Consider the following 23,309-nt stretch of genomic DNA (forward strand, 5'->3'; position numbering starts at 1 on the left):
AGCTGAGGTGTAAAAGGATGCAAAGACTGCCTGCCAGAATTAGTCGCAAGGGCAGCTGGCGTGAAATGAAACTCGAAACACCCACTGATACAGTATCCCCCAAGGTCCTATCTTCATTTCCAGCTGCATCTTCCTCGAAAGGGAACTCCCAGTCCCCGTCTTCAGCTGCTCAGGCCCTTGCTTTCTTAGGCTGTGTGCAGTTGCAAAAACCTTCAAAGATAAACCAGAAGAGCTCACACAGGAGGCTGCCTGTAACAAGCCTTTCTGCCTTGCTCTTAAAATTCCAGAAGGAACACTCTGACAACAAGAAATACATTCAGCTCCTTGTAAAATTAATGAGCTGTTGCCATCCTCTTAGAGAGACATTGATATCATCGTGAAGAGCTGCAGTTTTGCTGAGCAGAGCATGAGGGAAATTGGGGGCTTAGCTCCACTTAGTCACTGGCGTGCAACCTCCTACAGAAATTAACGGCTGAGCTGCCAGAGGAGGAAAATGGAAGAGCATTTCCCTACTTCAGTCTGGGCTCATTTGTGCCAGGCATCATCCAGCTGGATTTCCCACCTCACGCTGCCTAGAGAAGCTCCCACCCTTTTCAGATGATGCAGGCAGATCCCTGTGAACGTGGTTGCACTTCACCAGGAGTTCACCTCGCTTGTTTGTGTGACAGATTGCCTTTCAGGTCTTTTAAAGGAGAGGAAAGAAACCCCTTCCATCAACCAAATCAAACCAAAAATCCTGGTCGGTGCTAGGTGTCCTTCTGAATCAACCATACTGATTTTCTTTCTGGATCTCCTGTAAGGTACTAGAGAATGTTTGCATGCTGCCGTGCCTGTAAATTGCGTGGTTTTAAGTACTGATTTAAAGTAGTACTCTGTTGTAAACCTCATACCTTACCTTAGAACATAGTACGAAACTTGCATCAGGAAATTTTTTTCTAAAGAGCCCTTAAGAGGGGAGGCATATTTAAACAATACAAGAGGTTGATTGCTTAGCAAATGGTGGAACTGAGAGGTAGAAATGCCTCTGGTTTCCTTTATGAGCATTCACAAGCACTTTAGAGGTAGTTTTGTCTCCCCGAACAGCCTTCTCTGTCTTGACAGGCAAGGGAACAGTATATAATAGATACTTTCCATATGTGAAGGGCACTATTTTCATTGTTTTCTTTGCTTGCTGAGAGAAAGCTAAAGAGGATGTGGAAATAAAGTAACTCTGGAAATGGAAATCTGTGTAGGTAATTACATTATGTTTTACAATTAAAATTGCTTTATAGGAAGATAGATGAAGACAGGTTGCTTTATAGGCATATAGTGATAGGTAAAGTGGTTGGTTTTTTTTACACAGAAGTGAATTGACAAGGAGGAAATTAGAGCCAGCTGAAAGGGTAGCAGGAAAAAGTTGTGTTTGGACAGTCAGTAGTCTCAAAAAGATGAGTAGGGAGGCATTGGGACTACGAGCAACGTGGTGACGTGCTGCCCTGAAGAATCCAGTTCGGATACTGGAAGAAGGCTCAGGGAATTAAGTAACTGTGTTGCACTGACCTGCAGCAAACCTGGGATGTGAAGCCTCCGAAAGCCCAAAGCTCGCAGGCAGTAGCTTGCATGCTAGCTGAGCTGGAGTGAGGATTGACAGGGAGAAGGCAGAAGCAGGGAACAAATATGTCTGTGCAGTATTTTTGAGAAGCATAAAGAAAACACTCCGCTTCTGTTAGGCCTCGCTTCAAAGGGAGCCTGCTGTGAAAAATTTAAATAATCTTTTCCAAAAGAGAGCACTTCAGTTCTTCCTTTACTCTCTCACTAGATCCCCAATGTCCCTCAAATTCACCATGAGCATCAGTTCTGTTTTTTTATTCGGTATTGCGTGCTCTTTGATCTCCAGGCTTGCAAAGGAACAAGAGAGTGATGGGGCAGATTTATCCGAAAACAGTAGCTGAGCAAAAGCACTCTTTCAATACATAGGAGCAAACGTAGAGGCTGTAAAGAGAAAACTGTACTGCAAGAGCATGTACTTCTGTAGATACTTAGCTTTTTATATGTTATTTTGGGAGAGTCTAGTTATTTAGAGTAGATACTGGTTATTTGGGCACCCTTCGTTTTCTCTGTCTCATTTTTATGCTCTGCTTATGGAATCTGTTGACCGTGCACAGGTGTCTCTTTTGTTCTCGGTCACTGAAAAACTACTGCTGGCTTTGGTTACTTACTGCATCGAGCCAAGCTCCCTATTAGAGACCAGTGGCTCCAGCAAGAGATTAAACTAGAGGAGTATCATTTTAACAATAAGGGGAGTAGACGTGTTGTCCGGTAAATGTGGAAGCATGAGAAACTAACTGGATTTATGTTAATTTTATTGAATATAAGTGCATAAATCTCTTCACACCACCTCCAGCCCTGTGCATACAAATTACATAACGGTGCTTATGTAATTTGCCTTTTGGATGTTATCTTAGTCCTTGCTCTCTATGGTGAGACGTGTGTGATTCTTTCTGGCTTCAGTGAGGCTACAGGTAGGTGGCAGGTCTTTCCACTCTGATGTCAGCACAGGTTTGGGACCTTTAGCTGTGAAGATTTATGGGATGATGCCATGGGTATTGAGTTCTCCTGTGCAGTCGGAAGCTGCAGTACAATAACCCCTGTAAAGCTGTAACCCCTCTAAGGAGGTTTTGAGGTTTGTCACTGAGTTTGGGAGCATCACCTCATGTGCTGCTTTTGTTTTCTTACCACTGTCCTGACAGTGATGGGTTGAGAATCTACAGGGCCACGATCTTAAGCATAATGGTCTTTCTTGCTCACCTTTACCTCCCCTCTGGCTGTTAATTTCTCATCTGCAAGCTTGGGCGTGTGGGGCAGAAACTAGATAGGTTATACAGCCTGTAAAGTCAGGAGGTGAGAGAGGCAGCTGCTTTAAGGACCTTGAATCCCTGGATGTGGTCAGATTTGCATTAATTTCTGAGCTGCATGTGTGCTTGTCCACCCGTGTTTGGTAAGAATCATCTATGTGTGTCATACAGGAGAAGTCAGGCTAAGGTTAGACTCCAGTGGCTGTTACAGTCTTGCAGGTATGGATGCAGAATTCCCCTGACTTCTATGTGAGCCTGTCTTCAGCTTGTAAAATTAGATTGCGTGACAATCTGTAATAATGCTGTCACGAGAGACAAAAGACAGAAAGTTGAACCTTCAGTAGAAATCTGACAAGAGGCCAGGTACTGAAATCAAGCCTCATTATTACATTTCTTTCAAGAGAGTCGTCATTTCCTTTATACTTTTGTGAATTACCATAATGAGGATTAATTTGGCTTCCAGGTTGCCTTACACTGCACTGTTGTGCATACAAAAGGCTTGTTGTAAAACCTTTTGAAGCGCCTAAGTTCAGGCAGAGGTCAGGAGACACAAGCTTGTGCGCTGCAGAGGAAAACATGAAAAAAGGAAAAGATTTTGAGGCACTCTCATGCAGCTCTAAATGCCACTCGTGGCTTGGCTTTGAGGTCTGCAATAGCCTCTTCACGGTATGGATGTCTCGTTTCTGTGGGAACAGTAAGAACTATGCGAGAAGGTGATAGAGCTGTAGAAGTTGTGCTCTTGGTTTTTCAACGGTGGGAGCAGAGGGAGTTGAGTGCCCACAGATGCCAGCGTAGTTTGTTAAAGACGAACCTGTAGGTAGAAGCACCTAAAATCAGAGAAAGGTTGGGGAAGGCAAAGAGCTTTGAGTTGACTTTGTACAAAGCTTTCCCAAGCTCACTTAAGGATGGGAGAGAGGAGAGATGTGGAGAATGTGGTTGCTGAGGAAAAGCGAAAACGTGATGCTCAGGAAGGGCGCAAGGTGGGGATGAGGGCAAGAAGGAAGGAATGCTTCTTGAACGTGGAAATTTCTGGTCATCTGTCTTGCAGACAGCTGGAAGTGCAGCGTTTAGCACCTGATCCCAGCCCTCGTGCACCAGATAGCAGAAAGGGGCTGTGAAAGTTATGTCCCTGGTGTCTTCCTTAAGTTCTCAGCAGTGTGTTTCCCCGCAGCAGTTCTGTTTTGTCCATCTGTGATCATGGTATCCGTTATTCCTTGCTTCCTTTAGACTGCCACCCTTTGTGCCGTCAGTGTGTGGCCAACTTGTGGGACACTGGCAGCATCTGCCTGAAGTGCCAGAACGCCCGTCACTTGCTCCTGGGGGATCGCTGCATTCCTGACTGTCCGGCGGGATACTATGCGGAGAACGGTGCCTGCAAAAGTGAGTAGTCCCTACAGATGCCTCAAGTAGCTGCAAGCGACCACGTGGATCCTTGCGAGATGTTCTGCAAAATGGTTACTATTTAGGAGAGAAGCTTTGTTGAGCTGGCAGGACACTGCAGCGGGAGCTGGGGATGTCCTGGCTAATAACTCTGCCAGCCGGCTGGGAGCACTCTCTCCTTGCTGCCCATAACCTGTGTCTGCTTCCAGACTGTGAGTTCTTTGAGGCAGACAGTGCTGTGCTGTCCTGAGCACATGCTGAGGCTAGCGGGACCTAACACGCTGTTAGAATACAATTAATAAGCGCAATGAGTACCAGACAGCAGTATGCTTGTGGGGAGGTGAAGGTGAGTTTTTCTTTTTCTCTGATAAATCCCATCTCTCAAAGATGGTGGCACAGAGAATAGGATGACAGTACCCTATGTTCTATGTAGGGAAGCTACCCTGAGATCGCTCCTAGAAAGAGGTGGGCTTCTTAAAGCACAATAAAGGATAACTTCAAACAGGGACTTTTCATGCGCCCATCACCAACTCTCCAGTTTGTATGGTAGCAGCACAGTTCTGGTATGCTGGCGCTTGAAAATATTTTCTGGTTCTGTGCTTCGAAGGGCTGTGCAACTTCTGCTCACAGAAGGCAGAACTCTTGCTGGTAGCAACTTCTCAGGACATTTTGCAACCTGAGATGGAACCTCGTCCTAGGTAAGGTCTCTCACTAAGACTTGTCTTGCTGCAGTAACGGTCCAAAAGGCCGTCATTCGTAGCAGCTTCTAAAACAAAAAGCCAATTTTGTTCAGCCTTTGAGGCTAGTATGATCGATGCAGTGCTCCAGCTGCATGGGTGAAGCTGCACCGATAGCACATTTTATTCTCTAGCCTTCTGTGCCTTCACCTGTCCCTGGATCTCCTCTAGTGTTTGCTGCTGATGTGGTTTCATATTCCAATCACTGTCTGAGCTGTTTTACATTTCTTGGACTCTTAGAAGGAAGTAGGTTGCTTTTCTTGTTACATGGCCGACAGAGACGTGTTAAAGCCCGATGTGTCTTACGCTGAGCAAAGGGTATTGCAGTTCATTTTACTAGAGAAAGAAATCAAGACAAGAAATTCTGCACATTAGAATTAAGATGTAGATGATACAGGTGCTCCTTTGGCAGGAAGTGGCATTTCCTAATCCAGTCTAACAACTGATGGTTAATGTTTCAAAGCTTCTCGCAAGCACTCTGGGCGCTGTGTGTTTACCTGTTTTTGACAAATGAAATCTCAGAGATGTATGTCATTTAATTCGAAAGACCCCTGAGAGAGAGATATTTTGCCATCCTGGAAATTTAAGCCTAGGGATAACATTTCTTCCCCTCAGTGTAAAGGTTTCATTTAAAAGTTTTGCATTATTCAGACCTTGTCAAAGCTTATATTACATTTTGTGCTAGCTTTGAAGATCTCTAGCACAGTGTAATGCAGTCGTTTCTCTGATTTCTTTGCCCACCTTCACTCATGATTAATTTGGCCTGACAGGTGTAATGATGGCATCAATCATTAGGTAAATGCCTATCAAGAAGTAAAACAGACTAATAATTTTGTGAGTATGTAGTCCCTTTGGAGAAATTAATAGGATACATTGGCCTCATCCACTGTGGTATTTTAAATCACATCAGTAAGACTAAGAAGCACAAGAACTGGGCGACAAAGGGATGGAAAGGAAACGGGGAAAGACAAGAAGAGGGGTGGCATAAAAATATCTCTTAAAAATGCAGAGAAAGAAAAAGGTATTAATGTATTTCCTTACTCGAGGCAGTCAGTGGGATTGCTGGCTATGAAGAATTGCAGAAGGATCTTGTAAGACTGAGTGTCTGGGCAGTAAAGCAAGAGGTGTAAGTTTGGTATAGGCAGATGTACCGATGCACACAGGGATACCCGGCTCTCACCTCACGTACAGAACGACGGCAGCCTTGCCATGATTTTGAGGTAGTGATCAATCAGCCTGTGAAAATGGCATCCCAGTGTTCAGCAATGTTGAAAAGGCGAGTCAAATGTTAGGTGCTAGTAGAAAAGGAAAGAGGAATAGAAGAATCCGTTCTGCTGCTGTCTAGAGGAGCTGCGTGCTGTGAGCAGTTCTGCCCGTCTCGGAAGGGAAGGGCAGCAGGACTGGATGTGGGGAATGAACGGCTTCTGTACAGTGAGCAACTAGGTAGACCACAGCGCTTCAACCTGCTAAACAGGAGACCCCAGGAAGGGGGAAAGATGAGAGAAGCCTACAAAGTAATGAGTGAAATGGAGAGAGGGCACGTAAAGATTGACTGTTCTCTCTCAGTGTTGCTTTTTGCAATAGGTAGCAGCTGTGCAACTCCTGCCGAAGGGATGGATGAAAACTTCAGGGAGGTGTGGAGCTGTCAGAAAAGCGCTTGGTGGTTCCTGGGGCGGGATTTTAAATAGACAAAGCCCATCAGGCTCAGGAGGATCTGACCTGATAATAGTTGAGAGAAAGCATGAGAGGGAGGTGCTGATCCATCTTAGTCTTCTCTGATAGACAGGTCTTGGCTGGATCCCGTAGGGTTGTTCTTAAGCGGAAGGGAAGGTTGAGGAGCAGAGGAATGGGTAAAAATAGAAAGAAAGGAGAGGAGGGGAGAAAGCTAGTGTGCATGGCACACAGAGCACAAATAAACCCATTTAATCCGTCTGTCACAAGCTGGGTTGGCTGTTTCTGCTCCTGAGCGCCGTGTACCAGTAAGGGCTTAGACTTAGTAGAAGCTTTTGGTACTCACTATCACCATGCTTAGTCTCTGAGAGTGCTTCTGCTGAACTTTGTGAAACTTGCTCGAAAATCTACTTTTGCTTGAACAGAAACACTTGTTCTTGCTGTCCCTGCAGGATGTCACCCTTCATGTAAAACCTGCACTGGCGGGAGTCCTTTTTCCTGCTCTTCCTGCAACACCAGCCTGGTTCTCTCCCACACCAGTACGTGCGTGCCAGTCTGTTCCCCAGGGTACTACAGGGATGACAGGCAGACCTGCAAACGTGAGTGTCTCCCTCTAAGCCATCTCTCCTTTCCACAATGTATTCACCGACATGTCTTGTCTTGTTCCTTCGCTTACTGTTCCCCTTGCCAGGAAAAGAAAGATTTCAAGTGCCTAAAAATTCCATGTGAGTTGACAGAGGTGATTAGCTGCCTTAGAAACAGAGCCCACAGCATGGTTTAAATTTGAACACAGTTGCAGTTTTGTTATCGACTTCAAAGACAAGAGGCTTTGGGTCCCGTAGTAAAAACCTTCAGGAGAGTTTGTCTAGGCTTACTTGGTAAGTTGTCTAGGTGGTACACAGAGAAGTGGCCAAAAGTACTGGTGGATTCTGGGCTTTGTGAAAACCTGACAAGTTTAGACCAGTTTTAATCAATTCTTACTAAGGCAAACCCCCTCCCCACTGCAGTTACCTGCCAGTACCTGCCGTGGAAGCTCTATTAAGACTGTAGCATTTATGCTACATTTTTCCATGTGTGAAACCTCAGCAGAAACAAGGTACAGCTTTGCAGGCACAGCCCCAACTGACCTGAGCTGTGATATTTTTACCTCCTAATGATCTGATGCAATTGATCTGATGTTAAGTGCAGTAATGTTTTATCCCACTCCTGCTATCCCTTGTGAATCTCCCAGGGCTTCTCTTTTCCTTTATTATTCTATGTTCACTCTGGCTCTGACGTCAGTTGGGTTATTTCTCACATAATTATTGGGCTTAATGTTCCAAAATGCCAAATCATATGGCCCAGAGACATAAAAAATATGAAAAAACCCTGCTTGAATTGACCCACTGTAATACACATACCCGAAAAGGAGCGAGTGCTTAAGTGGTTTGGTTGCTGTGAACCCAAACACTCAGATTTGTTAAGCCCTGCATTATCCTCATTTAAATTATCCTGATTTATGGTAAAATAACTCTATTGCACTGCACTCAATATAGGTATCGGTGTCACCCTGTCTAGACCCAGTTTCTTTACTGATGAGGTCCTAGAGGAGGAAGCTGATATGGTTGTTGGCTTTACCTGCCTTTTGTTGAAATATATGGTTCTCTTGAAACTAATATTTCCATCTTACCAGAAGAAATGGAGACATCTTACGTAAGTTCAAGGAAATAGGTGGAAGACTTTATACTATTCTTCAGTTGACAGAAAAAAAAGGCTATTCAATAATAAAAGAAGGGATCATGGGATTCTCGCTGTCCTGGCTAGTTTCCTACAAGCTCTACAAGATACTCACTGTTCTCTCGTGCAGTATGGGTTCTTTTATTGCTAACTACACCAGAATACCTCCCTTCCTAAATAAAATGCCCTTTTCTGATGAAAAGTTTCCTACTGATAGCTCCTCCCTCAGGCCATCATGGTAGAAGTGGAACGTTCCTGAGGACTGTACCCTTCCTGAATTTGGTTCAGTAGCTCAAACGCAAATACGGTTTTGCAAGCAAATTCAACTACTCTAATCTGCTTATTGCAAATGGCTTTTGAAGAAGTGTATGTAATCCTTGTGGCAGGAGGCTCAAGGCGAAGTGGGTTGGTGCATTGGATTTTTGTCATTCCAAGTGTCACTTGTGCCTTCTCAAGTGAAGTACTGCTGATAAGCCATGTAGATATAAGCTGTCCCAGGCTGCTGGAAAACTACCACTTGGAGGTAATGAAAATTGTTTAAACGGAGGTTGGCTGTTAGGCTGAGAAAATTTGATCTCTCTCCAACATTTATTTTAGTCTCATTGCACTTTTGAGGAACGGGTTTGGAATGAAGTTCAGAGAGGTGCTGAGTGCGCGTATGGACTCACGGAGGTATTTTTAAACTCAATGGCATACTGACCAAGGAAGAGTGCAAAGCTTAACAAGTTCTTCATGGGTTTAAAAATGCAGATACGGAGTCATGCTGATAAAACAAGCAGAGAGGATTGCTTTCAAATGCGGGTTTTGCTTAATGTTCTGGCATGCCTCCATGGGTAACCTGATTTCTATAGATTTAGACCTCATGTGGAATGTTTTACCATACTTCTAATAGTTGGCTTTTTGGAATGTTTTACCATACTTCTAATAGTTGGCTATTACAAATAGTAATTTTCTTCAGTGAAATTAGACTGACACCAGCGCACGTAAAAACAGCTACTAGATTCTTTAGGTAAACATTTTATTAGAAATTCATTTGTACCTCAAGAAAATACCTTCTGTGACATTTTTTAGATGAGCTAAAACAAGTAATGTATTTTGAAGGGCACTGGCTTCTCACTTCAATGAGAGCAACGTAGGTATTTTCACATTTACGTTGGTGTTTTGAGGTTTTGTCTTTATAAAACTCTGTCTCGAATTAAAAGCAAATGGAAATGGACTTCCACAATTAGTATATCACTAAATTAGCATTCCGTGATTAGCATATCACCACCATGTTACCACGAGTAACATGTTGGTAATTAGCACCTGAACTAAATCCTAATTTAGTTGCACTAAATCCTGTGAGAGGTTTTGTTTGTTTTTCCATGAAAAATGGCCAGCTATGCTTTATTCTTTAGTTTAAACAGTTGTGGCTGTGCTTTCAGAGTTTTTTCTGATTTACCGTAAGTACGGAATTGAGCTTGGGCCAAGATTCTGATTCCGTACGGATTTAGCGACACTCGGGGGTAGTTGGCCGGGAATTTAGCAGTCCCTTTTGCATACGGTTGTTTGTATAAAGCAGACATGTGAACCTCCGTGGGTTTTCTGCATATTATTTTTGTAAAGTTTTGTCCCACCAGAACGGGAGCGAGCTTTTCAGTGCATAGGCAAAGGACTAGGAAATATTTTTGAGTCTTTCATAGCACATTGCTGTTAAATCTTCTGCTGTGGATTAGCTAAGAGCTCTGACATCAGCAGTGAGTGCATTTGAGAAGTTTTGACCCTGGACATCAAAGGGGTGAGTTGAAATGTTCTGAACCTCTGAACTTTGATTCTAGATTCAGTAAATCCCTGAATCATTTTTTCCTGGCATCTTGATTTGTTCCCTACAGCTCCAAAATTTCACATCATGTGCAAATGAAAAGGTGGAAACTTTAAGTGAAATTAAATGGGCCTTTGGTCCCATGAAGGTTTGTTGACTGGATTGCAGTGGTCTATTATGGTCTCCTAATTTGTGCATTATGAGTGAAGTCTGGAATCATATGAAACACGGGTTGTTTAAAGAGAATAAGAAAAACAGAGACAGGGAAAGCTCTTATTTGGGGATTTGAATTCAAGGTCCGTGTTCTACCCTGACCTGTCCAGAGCAGAGTGAGAAGCAGTGTGAGGAGACGTTAACAGTCTATTCCAAATGGAAGGAGGCTTTTTGCATTTTGGAGGCTGTGAAAAGGAAAATAGGAAGCAAAAACTCCGAAGTCTCCACAGGTGTCTCCCAAAGAGGACAAGAGGAGTAGCGAGGCTACAGGATAATACCATTTGTACTTGTTCAGTTGGCTGGTGCATCAGTAATTACAGTTATTTTCTTTGTCTTTCTACAGCTTGCAACAGCCAGTGCCTGAGCTGTGAATCGGCCACGGGCTGTACATCTTGCAGAGATCCAGCTAAGGTCCTCTTGTTTGGAGAATGCCAGTACGAGAGCTGTGCTCAGCAGTATTATCTGGATTTTTCCAGCAAGACTTGCAGAGGTGAAAAATACATTGCTGGTTTAAAGAAAAAAGAAAAACAAAATGCAAGTGCTTTGGCTAAGAATCCCTTACATGGCAGCAGGGTCTGTGTAGGTGCCCTGTTTTAAAAAGTGTGTACCCGGGCGGGGAGGGAGTTGTTCAGTGACAGACCACTTGCAAGGCAGTTACGGTTTTTTCTCTTTTTCGGCAGTCTGCTGTCACATACTTCAGCCTTTCAGTGAAACAAGATTATTGCAAATCCTTCTCTTGTAAATGATTTAGTAAGTGAGCCAGCAAACTTTCCAAGGGTCAGGTCCAGCAATTCATTTAGTCATGGGTCAGCTGAATAACGAGTGAGCTTACCAGGCTAAATCTTTTTTAGAGTGCTTATAGGGCCTTGTGTACTTACCTGCTTCTCTCTGTCTTATTAAATACCGCATCACTGGATGACTGCAGAAACAACAGTTTGGAGTGATTTAAAAGACACATGGCTTGAAAGATTTCCAGAACTCCCAAGGAGAGTGTTCCATAATAGAAATAAGTGAGGATAACGTGGCTTTGTTGCAGCTAACACCACTAAGAACGGGATACAAATGACTTGTTCAGTGTTCGTTTCTAGCTGGCGCTCTCAGTACCTGAATTTAATTGAGTAGCATCTGTCTCCTTAATGTTGCGGTTCGTCAGAAAGGTGACGTTGTCTGGTGTTTAGGGTGTTGGAATGAGGTAGGACTCTTGTCCTGGCTTTGTCTTGGACATGCTGCATAGACTGGAGTAGTTCAGCTCGCCTCAATGAGTCCTTGTTTCCCCTTGCCTTTTGCCTGTTTGTCTGTCTCATCAGCCAAGTGTGTCTGTCACTAATTGCTGATACAGACCCTCTAAATGGCACCAAGAAGCAAACAGCGGTGTCGGCAGCCTGAGTAGTCCTTGAGCACGTGTGCATGGTTGGGACTCTGCTGAAGACTGGACGGGAGATAGTACAAGGGCCTGTGAAGGCAGATCTGATCCCAGATGGATCCAGTGTGTTTCTGGCCAGTGGACTTTCCAGAGGGGTACTTGGACTGGGAGGGACAAAGATTTCATTTTCTTTTGGTCAGAGTCATTTGAAAGCGGGGTGGATAATGGCTAATGAGCAGCGAACTCGGCAGCAAAGAAGCATAGCTACTTACGGGATAAAGTGAGGCTTTACAGGCAACACAACTGGGCCAGCGTTAGCAGGTCTGAATGCTGAGCAAGAGCTAAGCCTGCTCAAATTTGACATAGTTAGAACATGTTAAGTCCAAGAGCAGGGGAAAAAAAAAAAACAAACTGTATCTTAAGTTGTAATAAGTACAGATCATGCTTTCTGGTTTTTTTTAGTATCTCGTCAACCGTTTTTACTGTGCTCTGTGCTCCTTCCCATAGCTTGTAGACCCCTAAGCACTTGTATAGGGTGAGCACCCCAGAAAGGGTTGCCCTGCGTTGACTTTTTGGTTTTTTCCTTCCAGAGTGTGACTGGAGCTGTAATGCTTGTAAAGGTCCCCAGAGGACCGACTGCCTGCAGTGTATGGAGGGCTACGTTCTCCATGAAGGAGCTTGTGTGGAGCAGTGCCCTGCAGCTTTCTACAGGGAATCAGACACGTGCCAGAGTGAGTTCTTCTTGAGAGTTACTTCTAGTCACTGCTGCCAACATGCTTCCCTGCTTGTCTCCAATTTGCGCACGTCTTGCATTCAGAAGGCACGCTCTAGCTTCAGGTGTCTCGCTGCCCTCCAGCACACACACCCCCAATGGAGCTGTGGTTCCTGCGGGTGTTACAGCACAGCGCAGGAAGCAGCTGAAAGCGGTGTTGAGCTGAACTCTTTACGTATGACTTCTAGGGTGTGACCAACACTGCCTTCAGTGTCGCCAGCCAGATGAGTGCAGCCTTTGCGAAGCCCCGTTTTTCCTCTTGGACACTTACTGTGTTCACAAATGCGGGAAGCGATATTATGCAGACGATGCACAGCGGAAGTGCGCAGGTAAGCAAAGTGAGGGTAATGTGGTGGCGAGGGCCCAAGGTTGTAGTCTATGTTCTGTACGCTCCTTTTTCTCTCCAGGGCTGGGGCGAAGAGGAAGCGCTTGGATGCTGGGTTAAACTTGCAGTCAACTTGAGGATTAGATAACAGGCTGTATCTGCATTTAGACACGCTTAATTCAGGAGGAATAAGATTCAGTGTAGATGAGTGCCAGTGTGCCTATGTGTGTGCACACTGTATATAAAATCAGGTATTAAACCTACATGTTTAGAAAGGTTTCAGTTGTATTTGTGGCTTAACAAGCTGTGTAGGACTTGAATGTGTATTTGGAGTATTTTTTCCAAATTTGTATAACAGTTATTTAGAAACATGTTTCTTCCATTTGGAAGTTTATCTCGGTTCTCTGAGAATGGGAAACGTTCAGTGGGAAACAGTGGTCAAATGAGGAAGGAAGTTCTGAACGACTCTTTTACCTCAACTCTATGCCCCTTCTTTTTGATTATTTTTGTCAGATAGGTAAGACACAAATAGCAGTGCTGTTCCTGTTCTGAGCCCCGGGGACAGCTCTGCACACCGGTGGCTGCACTGTTTTTGCAGTGTCTCAATGGGATTGTGCTTTCCATTCAATTCAGCTTGTCCTCCTGGATGCTTGGAGTGTGACAGTGACAGCCTGTGCCGCCTCTGTGACAGCACCACATTTCTGAAGAATAAGATTTGCGTTTCTGCCTGTGGCCAGGGTTTCTATGGCAACACATGGACCAGAGAGTGTGAAGAAGGTGGGTGTTTCTCACGATAAAGCAATCGAGCTGGCAGGCTTCCAGCAGCTATTAAGACCAGAAGTAGTGTTCATGCAGTGGCATTTTTGGAATTCAGTTTTGTGCAGTTTCGTGTTGACTGTTAGAAGTTGTCAGCTATTTTCCTCCAACTTTTTTGTTTCATAAAATGTGCACATATGTGGTTTTCTAAATGAAGTTACCTGGTTAGGTATGGAGGCGTCTTTCCAATCGCAGCATCATTTATCATCAATGTAAAACCAATGAAAAAATATCTTGGGGGAAATCCCTTACTAAATCAACTGTAGTACTTATCTTTTCTTTGTTCTAAATGAAAATTTACGAGTCCATCTGCGGGGCAGGCCTGTGTATGTTGGCTTTGAGTTTTGTGATGGGGAACACAAGATGGGAAGAGACTTGCCGAAGCCTCTCAAAGTCACAGTGGGGATTGGGATGGGTTGCAGTTCTTCTTGAGGTGGTGGTTGTCCACCTAGGTCAGTAATGACCCGGGCTTTATAAGAGTCTGGCACTCAGTTACCCCAAAGATGGTAGTGACAGACAAGATGCTAACGCAGCCCGTGGCTGTAATTCATTCAGTAATGCATTTCCCTTCTTTCTTTTTAGCCAGCAAGCATGCCTGGAGCTTCCATGTGAACAGTACCCTCACAGTAGGAATTGGAGGCGTAAAGCCCATAGACCTCTCTCTACTGGGTGTGTGTCATCTGGATGGTGACACAGGACAGCTCTCGTTCCATATCGACAGCGCTCCCTCCAACGGCAGACTGGTGATGGTGGTGAATGGGAAGGAGGTGCAGCTCAGCAAAGGCGACCACTTCAGCTGCAAGGATGTGAGGGAGAGGAGAGTTCGCTTTGTGCACAGCGAAGAGAAATCCAGGTGACTGTGTTGGAACTTTTTTCAGAGCTCTTGCCTTAAAAAAAAGACATATCTTGAGAACAGGTATTTCCTTGTTCCTTGGAAACATTTTTACAGTGAAGCATACTTCTCGCTGCTGTTATATAAATTACCGGTGTAATTCTACTGTACCGTAGTCTAAACGATGGTGCAAAGCTTCTCAGTTTATGGTGTAAGAGGTCCCTGTGATCCAGCTCCCAAACCTGTTGTGCTTTGGGGGTGCAGCAGTCTGTCATCTTCAGGGTACTCTGCTGTGGGTTTAAAATTGGCACATTAGTCTAGTTCTTACAACGGTTGCTGGATACTGTCAGGAAGATGCTCAGATGATGTCACCACTGTGCTCTGCGGCATAATCTGCATTCAGCCGTTACTTCTTTGCCTGCAACATGAGCTCTGTTAGTATCCTGGGATAATTATGGTGATTAGTAGCTGGCAATGCTCACACTGCAAGCATGTTGCAAGGAAGCAGATTCTTCCTGCTGACAGGCAATAAGCCAGCCATCCTGCCAAATTTCACACTTGATTTACATCACCATAAAGCCTTGGGACTAGACTGATATCAGTGGAATTGTTCTGAATTTCTGCTTGTATATATCAGGGTGTTCTTTGATCCATTTTTTTCAATAAGGTTTTCAGCATGTCCTTCTGATGCCAAGGGTTAGCTCATGTTCACTAGACTTAAGGCATGGGTTTCTGTATCATGCTTTTTTTTTGTCTGCCTCGTAGTCACAATGAAATGTCAGGATCTTGTCTTGAGAAACATACCTAGCTCATGTTCAAGGTTATTGGGTGGCATTATTGAAAAGTAAATAGGAAGCAAAAATAATGAAAAGCGGGAGCTTTTGTTCCAAAGCCGGATAAGTGACATTTTTTCTTTAGCAGCGAATAGCTGACATTTAGAATCGGTACTTTATCTTGGAGATGCCATCCTATGTGGGTAACATTAGTTAAAGGGAAATAGAGTATATTACTATATAGTTAAAGGTATTTTATTACATGTTGTGACTCTTGTGTATCTTGAGAAAAAAATACTATAAAAACATACCTGAAAAAAATTAAGCTAAAGCTTCTGTCACTAAGCTACTCATTTTTACTGAAGATACAATATTTTTATCATTATTAAGTCCTGCAAGACCACTTCATTCATTTCTGTTATCCTGTATTTTGGCTTGTTGGGGACTTGTTTTAGGAAAGGACATTTTTCCTTGAAGGTCAGCGATCAACTGTTCTTCTCCCATCCTGAGGTGGTCAACATTCAAGCATTTTCAACACAGGTAATGTAACAAAGCTTGGAAATAGCCACAAATTTTGTACCATTTGGAGCCCTCGTTTCTTGCAGTGATAACAAGTGAGCTGGGCAGAACTTGAGCTTGAGTTCAAGTCAGGCAGATTAGACTCGGCTCTCACTTAGTTGGGAGGCAGCCAAGGGTCATATGGAGAACTGGACTGGGGGTAAGTGACTGAAGAAGCTGGCCCATGTAATTTTGCTTCTGCGGGGAATTGTAGCTGCGCAATCATAGAGCAATGATAAGTGAGGGCTAAGGAGTCCCTACTGTTGAAATTATTCTTTGGATCCGCGGATGGTCTAGTGCAGTCTCTTACTGCAGGGCAATGGAACGATGATGGATCCCTATCAGTTGGGGTGCTTTGACAGTCAAGGACATTTACCTAAATGCTCTGTTCTAGGACAGCTGGGAATTAAATCAGCGTGAGCTATTTAAAATGTGTCTCTTACAGTGCTCACCTCTTCTAGGCAAGTTGATGGAAGTCAAGTGTCCGTATCTCTCATACTATTATTTAAAATCTGCAGCACAATATCGTGGAGGGGCCTCACCCAAGAGATGGTATGTAGGCCGTACGTCTGTGACTCCTTTTCTAAGGGCAGGCTGTCTGAAAGGCAAGGTATGAAGAGATGTGCAAGATACGCATTAAAGGAGAGGGCATAGCATTACAGAAAGGAGGAGTTGTTCAAGCTCAGCCTAGCTGTGTGTGCTGAGCTCAGACTATCAGCAGGTCATTACCATCACATCCCTCTGGACACGCTTTGATTCCCACTCAAGCTCCTGCTGCTGCTGCAAGGGCAGTGGATGTGCTGGAGCTGCCTGGCTCAGCTTCCCGCCTGCTGCTGATCGTGCTGGCAGCGAGATCACCGTGGGGTGGACTCACTTGAACGGGGTCCAGATTTCCAAGGAGGCTTTGCAGCTTGCGCTGAGCTTTTTCCGTCGTCAAACTGTCTAGTTGAAAGCTCAGTCGGATAGCTTTGCTTGAACTGAAGTTGTGGCTACTTGGTATATTCTAGCTATGGAAAGAGAATTTAAAGTGCAAATGAGAGTCTGCTACTCTTAAGGCCCGTTTACATCCTCAGCGAGGCATTAAATGGCTTGATAAAACTGTAACTGGAAATCTGGTGCTCTATTTCAGTGCTCACACCTTCCTGACTACAAGCCTGACTCAGCGTCCATCCTCTCACTGAGTAATTTAAGAAATGAATTTCTTTTAATCATTGCAGTGGTGGATGGGCTTGTGTCTGAAGGTACTGGTGCAATTCTGTGCTTCATGCTGAGTGTAGTAGGAATGTAACCAGCAGCTCAAAAACATGCTGAGCTGCCGACTTGATCACTGCATACCATGCTGGGGGCCGAAACCAGGACAAGGGCTTCTCCAATTTAATGTATTTAGTGTTCCTTATAGCAAAGAACTCATCCTGAGATGCATAATTTCTGTGGTTCTCCGATAATCTTGAGACTTTGCACTGCTTTGTTTTTTTCTGGTTTGGGGTCCTAGAGAGGTGGTAGCTTCAGGGTTATGTTTTTTTCTAATTGCACTTTGTTGCTTTCAATCATTATATTCCATATTAGTCATTCCATAACTTCTGGAAACCAGGTGTTCTAGTTTGTCCTTTAGTGTAAGACAAACTGTGGATTTTGATCCTGTTGCGTGTATATTGATTCTGGCTGCTGCTGAAATCTTTGCTCAGCCTAATCTCTTGTTTACCTCAGTAGGACATTCACCTAAGTAAGAGCTGCAGTCACTGCCCCAGAATACCTAAATGAGGTTTAATAACAGGAATTTTGCTTGCCGATCCGTGATAACCCTGATACGCAGGTGAGGTGGCAGCAGTTAGCTCTCTGCTGAACATTCCCAGGGCTTTGACTCTGTCTCTGTGGGAACACCCCTCTCCCGAGGCAAGGTATAACCGATGGCAAATGATGTTTATTGATGACTTTAAACTTTCTTGACAACGAAGAACTAGGGAACTAATTTAAACCAGCTGAGACGTGGACTCTAGCAGATCTTCGTTCTAGGATGAATAAGGCTGTGCGGACTCTTTGTAAACAAATAAATAACGATGCCGCCGACACCCACTTTTACTGTCCTTGAGATGGACTTTATCAGTTTGAGACAAAAGCTCATCCTTCAGTGTTAGTTGATTGACTCATCTCTTCTTAGAAGCATTAATTCAAGCGTCTGCCTCTCAGTTTGGCTCACTGCTATTAGTAGCCTGTGTAGGTTATTCTCCCTCTCCTGGCATTCTTCCTTGCTTCCGTTTTTCCCTTCCCTGCAACTTGTTTTAAACGGATCACCTGGGCATGCAGGTTGTATGGGGTCTTACTTTCAAGCGTCAGTGCTCTGAAAGATGGCTAAGTTATCCAAGCTGGAGGTTATACACAGGGAAAATGTAGTGTCTCCATCCCCAACCCACCCTGAACTGATTATTCACAGACATAAATCTTAAGCATCTGAGGTGCCTCTGCACATGCGTATAACGTGTAGACCTTCCGAAATAGCTGAAGTCCGCGTTTCCATTTGAGTTTCCATGGATGGTAGTAAGGCAAAGCTGTATTCCTTGTCTCTTATCTTTGCAGACAGCAAAGGGAATACGGGCTCTAACCGATAGCTAAATTACTTTCTGTATAAATGTGGTATCTTTTTTTCTGTTCCTAAGCTTGCTGTGCCATGAGAATCTTCTTTTAACGTAACCAAATCAGTCTAAACTGCTAGATATTCTTAGATCTGCCCTCAGGGGCAGGAGGGGGAGCACAGAGAGCAATTCCCTGCTGCTTAGAAATAGGAGGTTTCCAGGGATGAAGTGAGCTAATTTCCTTAACCCCACATTTTTCTTTCCAGACTTTGATCGTGATCAAATTGCTAAGGTTTAGCAAACACCTAAGAGCTGCTTTGTGTTTCAGGCCCCATATGTGTTCAGAAATGAGGCCCTCCTTGTCCGCAGAGGAGAAATTGGAATTATAACAGAACTGTTGCTCGGTGTGAGAGACAGTGACAACCCTCAGGACGTTGTGCTGATGGTTTTAGAACCTCCACGTCACGGGCAGCTGATCAGACCTCCTGGGGACTCAGCTTCTGCAGTCCCCATATTCCACCTGGATGACCTTGCCAGCGGACTCCTGCATTATGCTCACGATGGCTCTGACACCCGGGATGATGCAGTTCTTTTGCAAGTGAACGATGGGTACCACTTCCAGAACATCCTGTTCCGCATTAAGATTGCTCCCAAGGTACGTGCTGTGACATAAACCCTCGCAGGCAAATTAGCAGTCTGGAGAAGCATCGCGTTGTGCCTTAGGTGTCACTAATCCCGCATTACCGACAGGCTGTGGTCAGAGGCAAGAGAAAGTAGTGGATTTGATTGAGTTTTGGAGGTCAACTGAATTTTTTGTTTGCGACAGGAATGGTTCAGCTTAAATTGTGCAGCTTTGACAATTCAAAGTCCATAGTTATTTGATAAAAAGATTTTCTGGAGTTGCAGGTGAGTTTTTTGCACTGTTAAGGGCAATGAATTAGAGAATGGGTGGATGTCGGGGAGAGAGGGCTGGTGGGATAGGCAAGCCAGTCACCGGGCTGGTGGGAGTGTGATGGGAGACACAGAAGGACCGCGCATGAACTAAACAACTTGGCTAATGAGGTGTATCACTGGCACTTTGGTGGTGGTGGTGTCTCCCAAGGTCAGGATCTCTGCTGTTCACTCAGCGTTGCTCCTCTGAAGTCTTTCACTTGATGCATCTTTCTATTTGATAGCTTCCCTAAGGACAGGGCAGATATACCTGCATTCAGAAATTCTTAAGTAGTATTTTAATTTCTCTTTCTTGCTTATATTGCAGTTCATAATTAAAGAATGGTTGTTTGTCTCGTCTGTATTTGGACCTGAAGTGGCACTTTGAATTAAATTTTATGGAGATTACAGCAGTAAAATTGGAAACAGTCATGCTTTTCCATTTGTTTATGAAACAAACCCCGGCCAAACAAGGCATTAAATATGTGGTGAAACCCGGAAAAAAATAAAGTCGCTGAAGTGCTGGCAAGCATTTCAGTTCTGGTGGCTGTGGTATTGTAATAAAAGAGAAGAAAAAAAAGCTGAAAATGTGACAGAGTAATGAAAAATAGAGCTGTCAGAGAAGAAGTCCACTGTTTGTGGTCTTTCAGTGTATGGATCTGAGAATTACAGAACCTTTGAGTGCCTCCACTCGGTGAAAAGGAGTTAGGAGGAGGTGATATTGCCCCTCTTTTGTCCTCTTCTCTGCTGTGTTAGCTGTCTTTCACAGCAACTTGGCCATGAAAATTTTAAGTAAGGTTTACAAGCACTACGTGCATCTGTGTAGTTACACAAGGAGGGACTGATCCCATTTGGACCCTGCGGGTGCTCCTAAAGCTGCGGTAGTAATTAATGATAATGATAATTAGTGACATGACTCACGTGTGAGTCTGGGAATGAAAAAGGGATTGCTTTCAAGGCTAGTGCTGAGTTACTAGACTCACGGAATAAGAGCAGCCCTGCCTGTGGGTTCTTTACGCAGATCACTTACATGGCCCTAAGGAGCCTGTATAAGATCAGAAGGACTGTAAAAATGCTTGGGACTCCACTCTGTGTCGTTTTTAACATGGGTTTTTTTGCTGTCGATTAAGCAGGTTCTTGTAAATGCCAGTGAGAGTGAATTGTTGAGTATAGTTTCTTTTATGAGCCGACTTTGTGCTCCCTCGTCTCATCTTATCTTTCCAAGTCTCTCTGTGCAGCACTTGGCTACAGAGGAGAACGAAGGTGGTGACAGAGGTGAGAGTGGAGCTGCTTTTAGTATGAGGGTAGAGCTGGCAGATACCCAGCTCCTGCCTCATCCTAATTACTGTCTTGGTGGAGCCGCCTTGGGAGCTGAAACGCATGCGGGGTTTGTTTCCGAAGAGGTGCTGTAGAGACACACACGCCAAGACGCTTGGTTTTTTCCCTTGGTTTTCATCCAAAGATTGCTAAAGAGCCTGGTGGGACCCTGGCTGGAGGTGTGGGTGTTCAAGGTGTGGTTTTTAAACCACGTTATTTATCGGAGTACGCGGAGCTTGTAAGCTCCCGGTGTGAAAGGGCGTTCCTACGATTCCTAGTCAGTGGGCTCAGACAGTATAATAATTCTCAGATGTTAATCCACAGGAGCACCACAGTGAAAGTGTGAAAACATACATGAAGGAGACCATAACCTTCCAAATATTAAGAGTTAGAAGGTTTTGTTTCTTCGCAACGGCTGTGCCTTGTTTTTTCAAGGTGCTTTTTTCAGTCCCTTTGGTTGTTAACAGCCTGCTTTTCCCTGTTTGCCTCCCTCCAAACACTTTGTTTGACCTACTGCAGTCTGAAGAGCTGGCCTCTATTTTGAGAGCTCTTCATGATGATTTGCACTGCTGTGCGTTTTTGTTGATGTTCTCTAACAAATTACAGCTTCTCTGAAGTTAATTTGAGACCTGCCGGTGCTTCATTTTAGGCAGAGCACCACCAGTGATGCTCCAATGGGGAACAAGGAGCCCATGCAGTAGAAAATACGATTGCAGGCTGTGTACTGTAAGCCAGAGAAGGTCAGACCTACCCACATGTGATCTGCCCATTGCTGATGGGTTATGGAAGTCCTTCTTTTCCGAGGGGCTGGGGAGAATGCAGGAAAAAGACAAAAGATGTTCGTTTTAGGGGTGCGTTGGACCTTGCTAAGGGAGATCTCCCAGGATATTTGGCAGGCCCTGCATCTTGCCCTGCCTGGGAGCATGGCCCAGGGAGCATGTTAGCCTCCCTGGGCTTTCTGAAAACACTTTTCCTGTGCTGTGAATTCATTCCTACAGCTTGCTAACTGTGTGCTCAGGTATCAGTAAAAAAAAAAAAAAAATCTCATGTGATTCTAGCTGTTTTGCTGAACACAGAGTGGGCACTCAGATCAGACAGTAGCTTCTTGCTAAACATCTTTTTTAAAAGCTTACCAAGCAAAAAGAGCTGTCTCACAAATTTGTTCTCATTAACAAGCAGGATCACAGAATCAAAGCCAGGTGAAAATGGTATTACAAAATGCCAGGCTGGTTTAATGGGGCCAGTGAAGGAGCATGCAATCATTTAGTTACCAAAAACCCGAAGGGCTCCATGTTTATAGCAAAATCACGACCTTGTGTTTAATTAGCATTCACTGAGAAATACTTTCTTTTCAAACAGTGCATTTAGTCTGTCATTCTTTGAAGTGTAGCTAGGCTGTCTCTTCTCTCCGTATACAATAAACCCAGGGACCTTTCTGACCTTTTTAGTTTATTTCCTCTTCCAGAGTTATGCTTTGCTAGGCCTTTATGTGTCATGATGTGCCCGAATCGATAAGGTCAGGGGAAGGCTATCATAGATATTGGCAGGGTTCTCTTGGCTGGTACAGGGTCTGGTTTTCTTCTGCAGTGTTCTTTAAAAAAATAAAGCAACCATTGTGCTGGGAAACTCTTGATTAACACAGTCTAAGGTCACGTGGCATTTAAAAATTAACACTGCAAAATAAGTGTATTACAAATTAAATGGATGACAGATACGCAGCAGACGTCACAATGGAGATGGGAAAACACCTTTTAATGTGATTCTTATTCACAAACATCGTTTTAGCTCTCTCTGCTGTCTCTGCTGCAGATTCAGAACAACATAGTAATCAGTCATTTATTAGTTCTTGGGGTGACACATGATTATGTGGAGTAGTAAATGAGGAAGAAGATGATCACTTATATGGAGCAGTCAGGATTTTGACTGATTATGCAGTTCACCGCAGCCACTTTCAAGGTGAATCTGCAGAAATCAAGAAGAGAAGTCACATTTACAGCAAGTGGGCTTACAAGAAAGAACCATGGCACAGAAGAGGTCACGGGGATTTTGGTGGCCTATCCAACAGAGCATGAGCTAACAAAGTAATTTAGAGCCAAAAGGGCTAATAAAATCCTTGAATGACAGAGTACTATTACTGAAGTATATGAAAATGGTAGTGAAACAATTACTGCATCCAATCCTGACATCCACATTTCAAGAAACTTGAATGAATATTGGATAAATATTCATTCGGGGGGGGGGGGGGGCGGGCGGGGAAAGCCATAGGAATAATTTGAAGGTTAGAAAACGCACCAAGTAGCAAAAGACTTTGAGAGATGCTCAGGCAGTGTTCAGTTTTACAAAAGCGGTTAAGAGGTGACACCATGGGTCTAAGTCCCCACACAGAGAGAAGATACTTGATCTAAAATTCTTTCTAGAAGTATGTTCTAACTGAGCAAAAAAAGTGATGTGGATTTGGTGGAGTAATTACTAGGTGAAATTTGTGTACCTAATTTCTGAATGTTAAACTGCTTCTCTGTAAGCAAAGGATGGAAAACTGTCATAGTTCATGTTTCTGCCAAAATTCATCATTAGCATTTGCATACCCTTAAGTTCAATTTTCCCCCATCTTGTAGAAAAGCATGAGGTTGGTCTTGAACCTGGGTTTGCTCATGGAGAGGTGATAACGGTTATAGATGTGTGTAAACGTAGTGGAGGTGCC

General features: G+C 44.0%; 1 protein-coding gene across 1 annotated transcript in view; it reads left to right on the forward strand.

The window, feature by feature from the left end:
• FRAS1 (Fraser extracellular matrix complex subunit 1) overlaps window positions 1-23,309 on the forward strand; it is a 171,114-nt gene that overhangs the window by 98,527 nt on the left and 49,278 nt on the right. The window contains exons 20-28 of the mRNA XM_081999099.1: window positions 4,062-4,214; window positions 7,075-7,221; window positions 10,696-10,842; window positions 12,306-12,446; window positions 12,676-12,816; window positions 13,446-13,589; window positions 14,211-14,481; window positions 15,689-15,773; window positions 18,690-19,016. Of these exons, the coding sequence (XP_081855225.1) occupies window positions 4,062-4,214; window positions 7,075-7,221; window positions 10,696-10,842; window positions 12,306-12,446; window positions 12,676-12,816; window positions 13,446-13,589; window positions 14,211-14,481; window positions 15,689-15,773; window positions 18,690-19,016 (1,556 nt within the window). The remainder of the gene's footprint in view (window positions 1-4,061; window positions 4,215-7,074; window positions 7,222-10,695; window positions 10,843-12,305; window positions 12,447-12,675; window positions 12,817-13,445; window positions 13,590-14,210; window positions 14,482-15,688; window positions 15,774-18,689; window positions 19,017-23,309) is intronic.

The sequence above is a fragment of the Phaethon aethereus genome (genome assembly GCF_964289735.1).
Source record: "Phaethon aethereus genome assembly, chromosome: 4".
NCBI classification, from domain to species: Eukaryota; Metazoa; Chordata; class Aves; order Phaethontiformes; family Phaethontidae; genus Phaethon; species Phaethon aethereus.